The sequence below is a fragment of the Apium graveolens genome, chromosome 10, assembly GCF_009905375.1.
Source record: "Apium graveolens cultivar Ventura chromosome 10, ASM990537v1, whole genome shotgun sequence".
Lineage (NCBI taxonomy): Eukaryota > Viridiplantae > Streptophyta > Magnoliopsida > Apiales > Apiaceae > Apium > Apium graveolens.
Window position 1 is genome coordinate 146,049,207 of NC_133656.1, and position 13,983 is coordinate 146,063,189.

General features: G+C 35.2%; 1 protein-coding gene across 2 annotated transcripts; it reads right to left on the minus strand.

The window, feature by feature from the left end:
* Positions 1–8,809: 8,809 nt before the first annotated feature.
* LOC141689425 (uncharacterized) lies at positions 8,810–12,125 on the minus strand. Of its 2 annotated transcripts, XM_074493706.1 has the most exons (3): positions 11,458–12,125; positions 10,361–11,310; positions 8,810–10,213 (listed from the first exon to the last, which is right to left on the minus strand). In XM_074493706.1, exons 1-3 carry the CDS (start codon positions 12,066–12,068, stop codon positions 9,018–9,020), a joined length of 2,757 nt encoding a protein of 918 aa, XP_074349807.1. In that variant the 5' UTR covers positions 12,069–12,125; the 3' UTR covers positions 8,810–9,017. The 2 variants fall into 2 exon arrangements, with proteins under 2 accessions (XP_074349807.1, XP_074349806.1); XM_074493705.1 differs by having other exon boundaries at positions 10,361–12,125.
* Positions 12,126–13,983: the final 1,858 nt, after the last annotated feature.

Below are 13,983 nucleotides of genomic sequence, written 5' to 3' on the forward strand. Positions count from 1 at the left end.
TTTCCACCACATTTCCAAGAAGCAAGCCAAGCAATTCTCTATCTCTCTCTTCAAAAACACAATGCTGATTTTCAAGAACACCAAGGAAAGAAAAATTAAAATCTCATGTTCTACTCATTCACAAATCATCAAATTTTAACCAAATCTTCCTCATATCATTTACAATGTACGTTCAAAATTTCATGGTCATTGGATCAGTATAGCATAGTCAAATCCTTGCTCAAAATTGGTGATTTATTTTCTTGATTTTCATTAGATGATTTAGGATCCTTAAGCACACCCAAGCCCTCCCAAGGTTCAACCATCAAGAAGAGAACCTCCCAAGCTATAAATAAAGGTATAAACATTCATCCAAATTTTGTTTAAGTTTTAAATTTCAAGAAAAGTAAGGATCTTGGATATAAGTATGATTTTGATGATTGATTTGATATTTTCTTGATGTTTAGTTAGTTAGTTATTAAGGTTGATGTTATGGCTTCAAGAACATGATTTTATTGAGAGGAGTAAATGTTTAAATGATGGTATGATGATTGATGGTGGTTAATTAATGATTTAAAGTGAAAACGAAACTCGAGTCGCGAGTGTAATGTTGATAAAACGAGCGAAACGTAACCATAAGTTTTCTGCAGAAATACAGAATATATAAACTGTGATTTCTTGAAAATTAAACCTGAAAATTATAGAGCTTGTTGTAAGGATCAACTAGGCGCTTGAATCGCTTGATTTCGATTTATTGTTCAAAAGTGAAGTCCGTTTTAGTGAAAACGATTTACGCGACAAAAACTGCTAGAAATTATGAACTTTGGAAATAGAAATAATCAACTTAAGAATATTTAAAAATCATGAAATTCTTACGGAGAGTAAGAAATAGAGTTTATTAAGCCGAGGTCACGCGGAGTAAGAATCCCAAACTCAACCCACTTCCATTAAACTGCCTTGTCGGTATTTTCACCCCTGTTACCAGAAACCATTTTCAAATAATGTGTTCTAAATTTTGTCTAGATCACGCACACGGAAACAGTGCGTTAATTGAGTTAACGGTTTGAGAGAAATCAACGTTTTAGTGAAAGCGGTATGAATAGTAAAACTCCGTAGTTGACCGAACTTTTAAAATGCTTTTTACCTATTTAAATTCATTTTATCAAAATGAAACTTCTATGATAAATATTAAAAGCACTCAAGAAGCTCCTCGAGGTGGCTTCGTATTAAAATATTAATTTTTTTGATTTATTTAAAATGTTAGAGTGCGAGTTGCGTAATAGTAACATTCGGTAAAGTCAACTCTAGAAGACCACTTTGACTGTCCGTTTTGACCAAGGATTGATACTTATTTCGAGTCGGTCGAATATTAAAAATTATGAAGTATTGTACTAATTAGAAATATAAGTCGGTGATGGGTTTAGAAATACTGATTAAGATTATGATATTTGTTGATTAGAAAACCCGGAACGAGAGGAAGTCGAAAAATATATCTGGGACTCCAGACAAGTTTTCAAACCCTATCTTTTAAAACTGTTGTGTCGTGTTTGTTTTCAAATAAATGTTATATATACAAGATGTTGTATTACGATATTTACGAATTATGATATATAATATCATACGATATGTTAATGATTTTGGTATATGAATGTTACCGAATTTCAATCCATAACGCTAGAGAGTAGCGTTGTATATATGAGGAGTATATTTTAGACCGAGGATCGGTCAATATAATTTAATGAAAACCCGGAATTATTCCGGAGGTGTTTTATTTAAGAATATTAACGCTATAGTAGAACGTGATGTATAAGTTGTAAGATCGAGAGTCAGTCAGTTTTTATAATATATAAATCCGGGAATCATCCCGGAGATGTTTTGGACAATTAAAAGTCCGTACTTATTTTATTCGAAGGGACTCGATGTCCACTTGCTAAGTATTAAATACCTCGAATTTATTTAAAACGATTTCCAAAGATCGTATTCCCTCAACTATATTTAATTACTCGAACAATGAATATTATTTCAGATATTCATTTTAAATAGGAGAAGTATACTCCAACGATTAATTATTTCAACTCGATTATTTATAATTAATATAGATTACTTTAATTATTTAAAACATAAATTAGTTGAGAAATATTATTTCAAATATTATTTTAAAATATAATTATTCGAGATTTAATTATTTAATAATTATTATTTAATTATTAAATATTTATCAAATGATTTAATATGATTTTAAAAATCATTGAACCTATTTTAAAATATTTTTGAGTTTCAGAAAATCATGCTAATACTTTCAGATCATCGGAGAATACAATCTCGACGTATTTTAAATATTTTGAATATAGTTACAAAAGAAACTCCCCCTTATTTATTTATCTGTTGACAATGGTAAAGTCACATTATCTTAGTACTTTCTCCGAAAATTCTTGGAAGTACATAGTTCGATGTTCCAAGTATATGATAGGATTCTTAAAAGGACAAGGGAGGGGTAGAGATCCAGTACTTCGTGGACTGGGGAAACTGCCATTTCAATTTTCCGTATATGAAGGTACCATGTGTACTGAAGGGCATACGAAGTATGCAAAACATACCCGGGGGAAAGGGGCAGCATATAAAGCCCGGATGCGGCTAGGGTGACAACCAGGATGTAAGGAAGTCGTCCATCTACATGTAGAGAATGATACTATTATATGACTGATCATCGTATCTCGGGAGCTCCGGTGAAAGTCATATTCTTCCAATTGGAATTGAGATGCAATACCGTAACCCAAGCCTAGGTGCTGGGTTTACCATTAAGGTATTTGCATACTAATAAGTCAATCAAAGAATTGTTTTAAAAAGAGGTGTGTAACACCAAGAAAACTACTTTGAATAAATACATATCCTTATACGGATTAATATATTTTCTTTAACAGTCTTTTCATACTGTTGATTAGTATTATGGTTGAGCATTATTGCTCACTCTTGCTTTCTTTTAAATGTCACAACACAACAGATTATCAATATGTCGGCGTGGGGCTTAGTCACTTGAAATCGTGGGGAGAATCCCTTACAGCTTTGTCTCTGGTGGACCAGAGTATTCAGATAGGTATAAGATGTTAGTAGTAATTATTGTAACTTAATGTAGAGATTACGAATAATTGTTTAAGATCCTGTAAAGTATAGTTGAGTTGTAATAAAAGAAGATTACATTTTGTACATTATTTCTAAGGCTATAAGTTGTGTGTGTGCGCGCGCGCGTGTGCGTGAGATTGGGGTCTGTTGGATTATCGAATTAATACAGGTTACACATGAGTGAAGTATTGTGTGACGACCCAGATTTCTGACCCCGGATTTAGGGGCGTTACAAATTATATCAGTAATTACACGAAATAATTTACACCAAAATAAAATTTAGGTAAATATTTTGGCATCAAATATTGTCGAATACGGCATAACACAATTGGTGGAATCGATGGTTTTAATTAACCAATTAAGTCGTTTAGATTTCAGGAGAATATGCTTCCACATGAGTTTTACTTGATAGTTGCTGTGCCACAGAACGCATAGCAGGCCGTGACTCGGGTGTAATATGTGTACATCTCAGTGTTGCTCTAAACACAAGTTTCACATTCTCTACTGTTCTCCCTGTCGGAGATTGAAGTCGTTGTGCAACATTAGTCCAGTTTGATGATTCTGTACTTAACAATCTTGCAGTACCAAAATCTGAGAGCCTTGGCTCCAGTACTTCTGACTCAAGCAAGATATTATTCAGTGATATATCTCTATGCACAATAATAGGAGAGCAATCATGATGTAAGTAAGAAACTGCATCGGCCAATCCTTTAACAATTCTCACCCCCATATTCCAACCTAATTCAGAAGGCCCCTCATCATTGTACAACTACTTCCCCAAGCTACCTCTCTCAACAAATTCATATGCTAAGTAAAGGCAATTGTCCCTTGAACAGAATCCGTGGAGTTTGATGATATTACGGTGCCTAACTTTTGTCAGGGTTCGAATCTCATTCTCAAAGCTCCATTGATTGTTTGTTGTAGCGTCACTAGAATCTGTTATGTTGAGCCTTTTAACAGCTACAATCTCTCCATTTAACAATTTGGCCTTGTACACAGTTCCAAATCCTCCTCTTCCGATGAAGTACCTTTCACTGAAATCTTCAGTGGCCTTTACAATATCTCCAAATGTAAACTTTCCTTTTCTTTCCCAAATTATTGACTCAAATTTATCTGACTTAGTTGTATCTACATCACTTTTCTTGATTTTTTTGCAACACATAAAACATCCAACTACGAAAAAAAATCTCAAAAACTAAGAGGCTGACCACTGCAACAACGACCCCGGTGATAATTTTCGTGTTGGAACTAGATTTCTTGGATGACATGAAAGATGTAGACTGACACAGGGACAAGTCGTTTGCATCTCCACACAAAAGTGAGTTCCCTTCAAAAAAATTCTTCACTTGTTGTTGGAGAAATGATATAGGGCCAGATAAGTTATTGTAAGATAAATCAATCATTTGCAAACTTGCCATATTGGTGGATAATGAACGAAAAATTCTACCTGACCGACAATTATGTGAGAGATTTAAATCCTCCAAAATCTTCAGTTTACCTAAGGTAGAAGGGATGTTGCCAGAAAGTGAATTGCTACTTAGATCCAAATTTATTTGCAGTTGACCCAAATTGCCAAGTTCAGATGGAATCTCTTCTGAAAAATTGGTCTATCTTAAGTTCAAGCTCAACAAGCTCTCACAGTTCCCAAGCTCTTTAGGAATGCTCCCGTTCATTTTGTTCGTAGACAAATCAAGTTGGTTGAGCTTTGGTCTGGGGAATGTCTCCGGTCAGATGGTTATTTCTCAAGTTGAGTTTCAATAACAGGATTATATTTCAGAATTCAGCTGGAACCTCACCTGTGAACTCATTTGAATCCAGATGCAAAAATTACAAATTCTTTAAATTTCCAAGCTCAGCAGGGACATTTGTTTCTCGACATCTCTATGTTTGTAAGACTTTCACATTTTCCCCACTGGGGCGAAAGTTCACCTGTAAACTTATTTTCGTTGAGAGTAATGAAAACAAGATTTGGATGAAAACCAAATGCTTCTGAAATTTTTCCCGAGAACTGGTTTTCCTCGAGACGGACTCTACTCAAATTGGAGCAGTGTCTTGGGCACATTGGCAAAGCCCCTGAAAAATTGTTTTCTTTTATTGTAAATATTTAGAGGGCTAAACCACTGCACAATCCTTCTGGCAGTGCCCCGGAGAAGCTGTTGTAGGATAAGTCAACAATGGACAAACGGGGAGTATTTTTTCCCAAGTCCGTCGGAATGCTGCCAGAAAATATATTTCTAAATAAAGAAAGTGTCTTCAATTTACTCAAATTAGTAATGGAATTAGGCACCTCTCCATGCAATTGGTTGTAGTTGAGATCAAGAATTTCGAGCAATACTAAATTTCCAATCTCAGGTGGAATAGTTCCGTTAAGATTATTGTTGAACAAATGTAGGGGTACCAATTTGGTCAGGTTCCCTATTGTTGATGGAATTAAATCTTCGATCAAGATGGTTTTCTGACAAGTCTAATTCGAGGAGCTCTTTCAACTTTCCAATCTCTTTGGGAATGGTCCTGTGAGTTTATTACCAAATAGATAAAGGTATGTGAGATTTGTCAACATATCAATTTCAGGGGGAATGTCACCATCAATGGTATTATTTTCTAGGTACAGATGTGTTAACTCAAACCAGTTGCTGAAGAAATGAGGCGAGAGCTCACCGGACAGAAAATTATCTGATAGGACTAGTACAGAAATTTGTGTGAGATTCGAAAAGGACAAAGGCAAAGGCCAGAGTAATCGAATTCGTAGCTAGAGCCATGAAATTGAGTTTGATGCACAGTCCAAGCTCAGTAGGAGTAGTAGAGTTCAACTGATTTTCTCTGAGATCAAGTAATTGAAGATCCCCAAGTTGACCTATAGAAGAAGGAATACTTTTAGAAAATGGAAAGTTTGAGGTATGTTGGACATGTTTTTGATGTAATTTCCTAAAACTAATTGTTGGAGGTTGTTTCTTATAATGATGATTTAAACTTTCATATTTGGATCTAAGTGATTTTCTTAGTGTAATCCATATAAAAATTGAGGTGAAGTTAGTAGGTTGAAATGAATTTGTGTGTTTTGTCCCACATTGATTAAATAAATAGGAATTTTACTTAATATTTAATTAAAATATTTACTGACTTATTATATTATTTTATGATGAATATTGAATTTGTATAACAGTAAGGATTTGTTAAGCAACATCCGTTGATGAACAGAACTCCATATCCGTTGATAGATTTATCCGTTGAAGTTCAATGTGGATTATCCGTTGATCCTGTACAATGTGGATTTATCCGTTGAAGTTCAATGTGGATCATCCGTTGATAGACTCTGGATCAGGATTTGTTGAGTGCAAATACTGATGGGGCTGGCTGTATCAGAATTTAACAAATCCTAATATTGAAGGTTACACTATCTGATTCTGGAAATATTTCATTAAATGCAATTTAAGTTAGGATATTTATTTTAATTAATGTATTATATTCAGTTATTTTTTGTGTTGTATTATATACTGAACAAAACATTTGGAATAAATATATGTCAATTACATGCGTGTGAAACCCTAGCTGCTATTAATCTCTTTTTCTCTCCTCCATGACATACAAATCATAGGATAGGTTTTCTAGGCGAATTGAGGTACGGGTCATTGTTGAGTGCTACGTATCTGTGGACGAAGTACTCTGAGCTGTTGTATCCTGCAACAACCCAACACAGCCTAAGTGGGTAATCTCTTCCAGAACAGTTTAGACTTCTCGAAAGTTAGGCGCCTCAGCTGTTCAAAGTTCATTCAGATTTGTTAAAGATTTGTTAAAACTTCTGTTAGAGCTAAGTGATCTTTTCTCTCTTTGTCAATTCAGTTATTGATTTATATTCCTGTTTGCTTTCGTGTTTTTGTTTCGTTATTTGTTTTATTACCCGTTCTTGTTAATTGCTTCATTGTTGCGTGTAGTGTTAGTAACTATACCCGACAATACTTCCACCAAATTAGTTGTTATACAATTCAAGAAATTGAAGATTATATAAATGACCGATACTATCAGGTATGGACCCTGATAACTTATTCTTTCCAAGGTAAAGTTCTTTGAGCTTGAAAAGCTTGGAACTTGGCAATGGCCCTTCAAATGAATTATCATTAAGAGCGAGGGATTCAAGATCAGCTAAGTGGAACAACGATTCAGGTACGGATCCATTCAATTTATTCAGTGACAAATCAAGAAAAGTGAAGTTCCCAAAACTGACTATAGAAGATGTGAACTCTGAAAGAAGCTCATTGTGGTTGAAGTTGATTGAACCAAAAACATAGACCAGTCTGGATTAGCCAAGTAGTTCATGCCCAAGTTTAAATATTGTAAGTTCTGAAGATGACTAATTTGGTAAGAAATAGGAGCATTAAGATAGTTGTAGTAGAAGTTTAGATACTTGAGTTGTGTTAGATTTCCAATCTCTATTGGTATGCTATCTGAAAAGAAGTTTCTGCTCAAGTCTAAGGAAGTGAGGTTTGAAAATGAAGCAAAATTGAAGTAGGTAAGTGTTCCGTTGAGTTCTTGAGTAGAAATATTGAGCTTCGAAACTATTCCTGCAGTATTGCAGGTAATGCCAGTCCACTTACAAAGATTCTTGAGATTGTCTAGGGACCAAGAACTGAGAAAAGCAGACGAGATTAAACTGTTCTTCCATTCAACAAGAGCTTCTCCCTCAGTTCTTGGACATGCTGTTATTTTTTGTGGAAGCACAGAGATTAAAAGAACATGAAAGAGTAGAAAAACAAAATGAATTTGAATTTTGAAGTATTCCCATTCCTTCATGTGTTTGGCTTGATAGTATGTTTGTTCTTATTTTTTCTTGCGAAGCTAAGAACATATTAAGGGATTTACAGTAGTGTACTTAATGTTGTCCCCCACATACAAATTCTCGCTCTGATATTTCTTCCTCAGTAATTGTCACAGGACATTTACACTAGCTTCACTTTATAGTCAGTCCTCACAAGTAAATTGACAACTATCATCAATATGTGGATAATGAGAGATCAACCAATTCTTTACAAAAATGAATATGGCTTTCAATATATCAAGATATGAAGCTATGACTTTTTACAAACATCAATTTTCCATCAAATTACTTTGTTAAGCATTTAAGGATTAGTAGAATTTGTTAACCAGCGTACTTGACCAAATATATTAATACTTACTTGTCTCTTGCGTGTTTATTCTCCATTTGGGTTGAATGTAATCTTGAAATTTTGACAACATAAAGAGACCAATGTAATCAACCAAGTTCAAATCTTTTAACAGACCAATAAGGGAGCTGTGGTTTTCTTGAATCATTCTTTCCTTAATTTAGATTTGTAGTTTCCTCGATGCATTTCAACATTTAGGCAACGTGCTCCCAATTGGTGTAAAACTCTAATGATATACTATATCTTACTGATGCAAGATATTTATATTTAACAATCAAGAGAGTTTCACTTAAGATATTCAATCTGACCATGGAACCAAGTATTTCAGTTCTCCAGTTTCGTTAATAGATGAAAATTCTAATCCACTGCATGCGACTGTGCTAATTTTTGGCCAAAAATTGATTACTTCATTTCCAGGTATTACATTAATCTGTTTACTTGCATTTCTTGAGTCCTCACCGTGAAATAGACAAAACACGCGACACTAGATTCCATCTCTTGTTAAAAGAACAGAACAGAATGTGGAAACTATTGATAACATTAAGCTGGAATATTTTGATTTTTGATGAAGTGAGTTAAATTTGGATTACATGCACTTTGGAGTACTTTATTTCAAATTTTTATATGAAATTAGGAGCAAATGGTTGACTGGAACACAAACACAAGTGAAATATTTATTAAAACACAAACTACAGGACCGCACCACTTACCATAGCAAATACTTGCACATTGTCAGAATCTCTGTCTGTTAATAAAATGTCATTCGAATGGTAAAACTCTTGTGTTCTTCGTGGCCCTTCTTATCAACTTTTGCTGAGCTCCTTCTATGAATCTCACAAATCGCCAAGGCTTTCCAGTTTTGAAAACGATGTATCCTACTGAAAATCCGCATACCAATCCACATCCATACCCCATTAGGATCATTTCCCAGTCGAACCAATTGCCATCACCGTCACCATCATAATGATTATCATCTCCAGCTTCTCGTGTTGATGACTCATCATTTCTGCATTTCCTCATCAAAGGAACTCCACACAAGGCCAAGTTCTCTAGGAATGAATCATTACTGAAAGTGTCAAATTGCCATGTATGTGGAATTTCACCAGAAAGATTGTTTTCTGAAAGATTTAAGGCTGAAAGAAAAGTCAAACTAGTCAATTCCCTTGGAATTGTACCTGTCAATTGGTTCGAAGAGAGATCTAAAGATTCTAGAAGGCCTATATTTCCTAGCAAGAATGGGATATTGCCTGTTAGACTGTTATGAGATAAATTGAGCAGCCGGAGTGATTTAAGTTCTCCTATAACCTCTGAAACTTCTCCATTAAAATTGTTGCTGGATAAATCTATGCTTGTGTAGAAATTGAGAATTCTTTTCACTTCATACTCATTTCCCTTAATGATTAATGAAACAGAAGCTTCATAATACGAACCCTTGCTTAATGCATTCAGATCAACAAGTGTTGTTGAATTAATCATAGATTTGAAATTGTTGAAAAATTTAATTGGCAGGTTGCCTCTGAATTGATTGTAAGAGAGATCCATGATCCGCAATTTGGGGAATGTAAGTTCTGACTTGCTAACACTTAACTTACCATGAAGTCTATTTGATCGCAAGACAAGAATTTGTAGCTCTGGGAGAGTAACTAGCCATGGCGGAAATGTGTTACTCATTTTGTTGTTTCCAAGATCAAGGATCTTTAAGAGCTTGCATTTGGCCAATGCTAGGGGTATCGACCCTTCAAAGCCATTGCTGTTCAAGTTTAAAATCGTCAGTTGGCAGCTATTTGTGAAAGTTGGTGCTAATATCCCTTGAAATTGATTCCTATGAAGGTCAATTATAGAGAGATTAAAGTTTAAAACTCCCAAACAGGTTGGAAATGGACCACTTAAGCAGTTACTTGACAAATGCAGAATCTCAAGTGATTTTGCTTTGCAAAGTGTTGCAGGAATCTCTCCTGTTAAATGAAAAGATCTTCAATAAATATGTTAAAAGAAAATACTGGTACTGAAGTGCAAGAACATGTACTACAAAGAATATGAAAAGAATATGTCCATAATGAGACTAACATTAAAACATTTTCCTTAGTGGGATGGGAGTGCACCTGTAAAATTATTGTCACTCAGAGACAATATAATCAGATTTGGATGAAAACCGAATGCTTCAGAAACATTTCCAGAGAGCTGATTCCTCCTAAGACTGACCAAATTTAGTTTGGAGCAGTATTTCAGGCACTTTGGAAGAGATCCTGAAAAGTTGTTTCCACTTGCTGAAAACCATTCAAGAGCCAAACCACTACACAATCCTTGTGGCAATGCCCCGGAGAAGCTGTTTCTGGAAAAACCAACACCAGACAAATTGGGACTCTTTTTCCCCAAGTTCTGTGGAATGCTTCCCGAAAATATATTGTCAGAAAGAGCAAGCATCTGCAAGTTACTTAAATTAGCAATAGAATCGGGCACCTGTCCACGCAATTCATTAGTGCTGAGATCAAGATGTTCCAGGAGTCCCAAGTTTCCAATCTCCGGTGGAATAGTTTCACTAAGGTCATTCTTGAACAAATTTAAGACTGCCAAATTGGTGAGGTTCCCTATAGTCGCTGGAATTGAACCTGCTAGATGGTTTCCTGACAGGTCTAATTCGAAAAGCTGTTTGAAGTTCCCAAGTTCTTCGGGGATTTTACCGGTGAGATTATTGTGATACAAATATAGATATGTAAGATTTGTTAACGTACCAATCTCTGGAGGAATATTACCGGTGAAGGTATTGTTCTGTATCTGCAGTGATGTCAACTCAGTCCAGTTGCTGATGAAATCAGGTGAGAGCTCACCGGAAAGGAAATTATCTGATAGGCCCAGTTCAGAAATCTTTGTAAGATTTGAGAATGACAGCGGCAAACGTCCAGTAAGTGAATTTATAGCTAGAGCCAAGTAGTTGAGCTTGGTACACAATCCAAGCTCAGGAGGGATACTAGAGTTGAAATAATTTTCAGTAAGATCAAGTTTTTCAAGCTTAGTAAGTTGACCTATGCTATCAGGAATAGACCCTGATAACCTATTTCTTCCCAACTCAAGTTCTTTTAGCTTGGAAAGCTTGGAAACATTTCTTGGCAATGGGCCTTCAAATAAATTATAATTGAGATTGAGGAATTCAAGATTACCCAAATTGGTGAACAATGATTCTGGTAGAGAGCCTGATAACTTATTCGCTGACAAATCAAGAAAGGTTAAGTCCCTGGAACTAAATATGAAAGTTGGGAATTGTAGAACAAGGGAATTGTAGTATAAGTTGAGGTGTGTCAGAAATCGCAAGTCCAAAAACACAGACCAGTTTGCATCTGCCAAGTAGTTTGATCCTAAGTCTAAATGTTGCAACTTCTGAAGATGACTAATTTGGTAAGGAATGGTACCGTTAAGATCGTTGTCGTTGAAGCTTAGGTACTCAAGTTGTGCTAAATTTTCAATCTCTACGGGTATAATATCTGAAAAGAGGTTGCTGCTCATATCCAAAGAAATGAGGTTTGGAAATGAATAGAAATTAAAGCGAGCAAGTGTGCCATTGAGTTCTTGACCAGAAATGTTGAGCTCCGAAACTGTTCCTGCAGCATTGCAAGTAATGCCAGTCCAATTACAGAGGTTTTTGAGGTTGCTCAGGGACCAAGAATCGAGGGAAGCTGAGGGTAATAAACTGTTCTTCCATTTGACAAGAGCTTCTGCCTCAGTACTGGGTGATGATGTTATATTTTGTGGAAGTATAGAAATAAAAAGAACATGAAACAGTAAAAGAACAAGAGGTTTGTGAAATATAGCCATTTCTTTATAAGTTTGGTTGCTTACTTGATCATATAGTTCCTTTGTGATGGAGTAACATATAATGGGATGTATAGTAGTTTAATTAATTTAGTCCCCATGAATAGACTCAAACACACAGTTCCACAAAAACAAAGACAAAAGCCAAATTGCATGAAAGATGAAGCAGGGAGGAAAACACAAAATAAGCGGGTTAAATGGCATTTTGATCACTCAAGTGACCACTAACTTTCACTTGGGTCATCAAACTCAAAAAGCTGTCAATGAGGTCATTGAAGAAATAACCGTGTTCAATTTAATCATTGCACACGTTAAAAATTTCACGAACGTTAAATCCCGTTGACTATAGACGGCTCTCCGTTAAATATTTACAAGTCGGATGTCACATCAGATAATTAACCCGCCCAATTCTAAAACCACCCAACAAATTAAACCCGACCCAATTAAAACCCACGACCCTTTTAACCTTTATCCCAAAATTAAAACCCTTTATCCCAAAATTAAACCCCCTCTTTACAACCGACTGTACGATCTAAACCCTAATCGTAAGAATGGTTCGAACTCGATCGGGTGTTGAGGTTCGTTTAACTCAACCAATCGATGATATCGATAGCAATGATACCGATTACCTGTTTGCATCTGATGGAGACAATAATGAAACGGAGAAGGATAACGAAGCTGAATCAAATTTTGAAGATGCAAATCAGACCACCGATAAAGAAGCAACGTAAGTAATGTTATATCTGAACTTTTTACAGTTAATTATGGCTAAATATTCTTGCTTTGAATATATGATTTTATATGGTCATATTTGCAATTAGGGTTCTTAATTTGTTTATATTTAACAGGAAAAACTTGTACAATGTGACAGTCTATTATGGAGGTTAATTTGTTCATGTTCTGTATTCCTCCTACACAAGTAATGTCAAAAAGGTTTATAAGAAAATCGACTTTGAAAACCTTAGTATTAATGATTTAAAGACCACATTTGGTGCTGTTGTTGGTGAGTATGATTCCCTTTATTTTAGAACTCATGCATTGAAGATTTATGTACTGAATGCTGAAAGTAAGCCAATATTGATTGAATTAAGTAAGAAATGTGCTTATAATATTGTGCTTTATGTGTATCATGTGAGTCCTGCCCCTGAATCTGATGAAGAAATGGATAATTATAAATGTAGTGATGATGAGTATGTAGAAATTAGGAAAGCTTGTAGAGAAGAAAAAAGAAAAATGGATGAATTGGAGAGGGAAGCTAATTTACATGAAATGTCAGGGATGGAATATGATGATTCTACTGGATCAGATGAGGATTTTTATCCTAGTAGTGAGGAGAGTGATGGTGAGTTATGTTTTGCTAATCCTCCCCCATATAAACAGAAAATGAAGTGTGTAGATAGGGTCTTTAATGTTAACACATCTGCCAACAATATTAAATTTAAAGCTAGGATGGTATTTGGTAGTAAGAGTGATTTTATAGAGATCCATGACATGCTTATGACAAGAGTTCATCAAAAAAGAGATAGAATGTCAAGACAGGATATTGTTATTGTTCCAAAAGCTAAACAAATTTTAGATGAAGCAATTAAGGAATCATGTGGGCTTACTATTCTGTGGGATGGTAGGGAGACTTATGTTGTAAAGGGTAGGGGCACATCTTGTTCAATTAATCTGCAAAGAAGGTCTTGTTCTTGTAGAGTCTGGGATTTGTTAGGTATACCCTGTTGTCATGGTGTTACTGCAATTCAAGAGGCTAGAAAGAATCCCATTGATTATGTTCACTCATGTTATTTAAAGGAAACATATATGCAGACTTATTCATACTGTTTGGATGTGATAAGGGGGGGAGATTTTTGGGAAGATGTGGAGGGTGACTTGGTGTTACCTCCAGTAATTAAAAAAAAAAACTAAAAGGCAG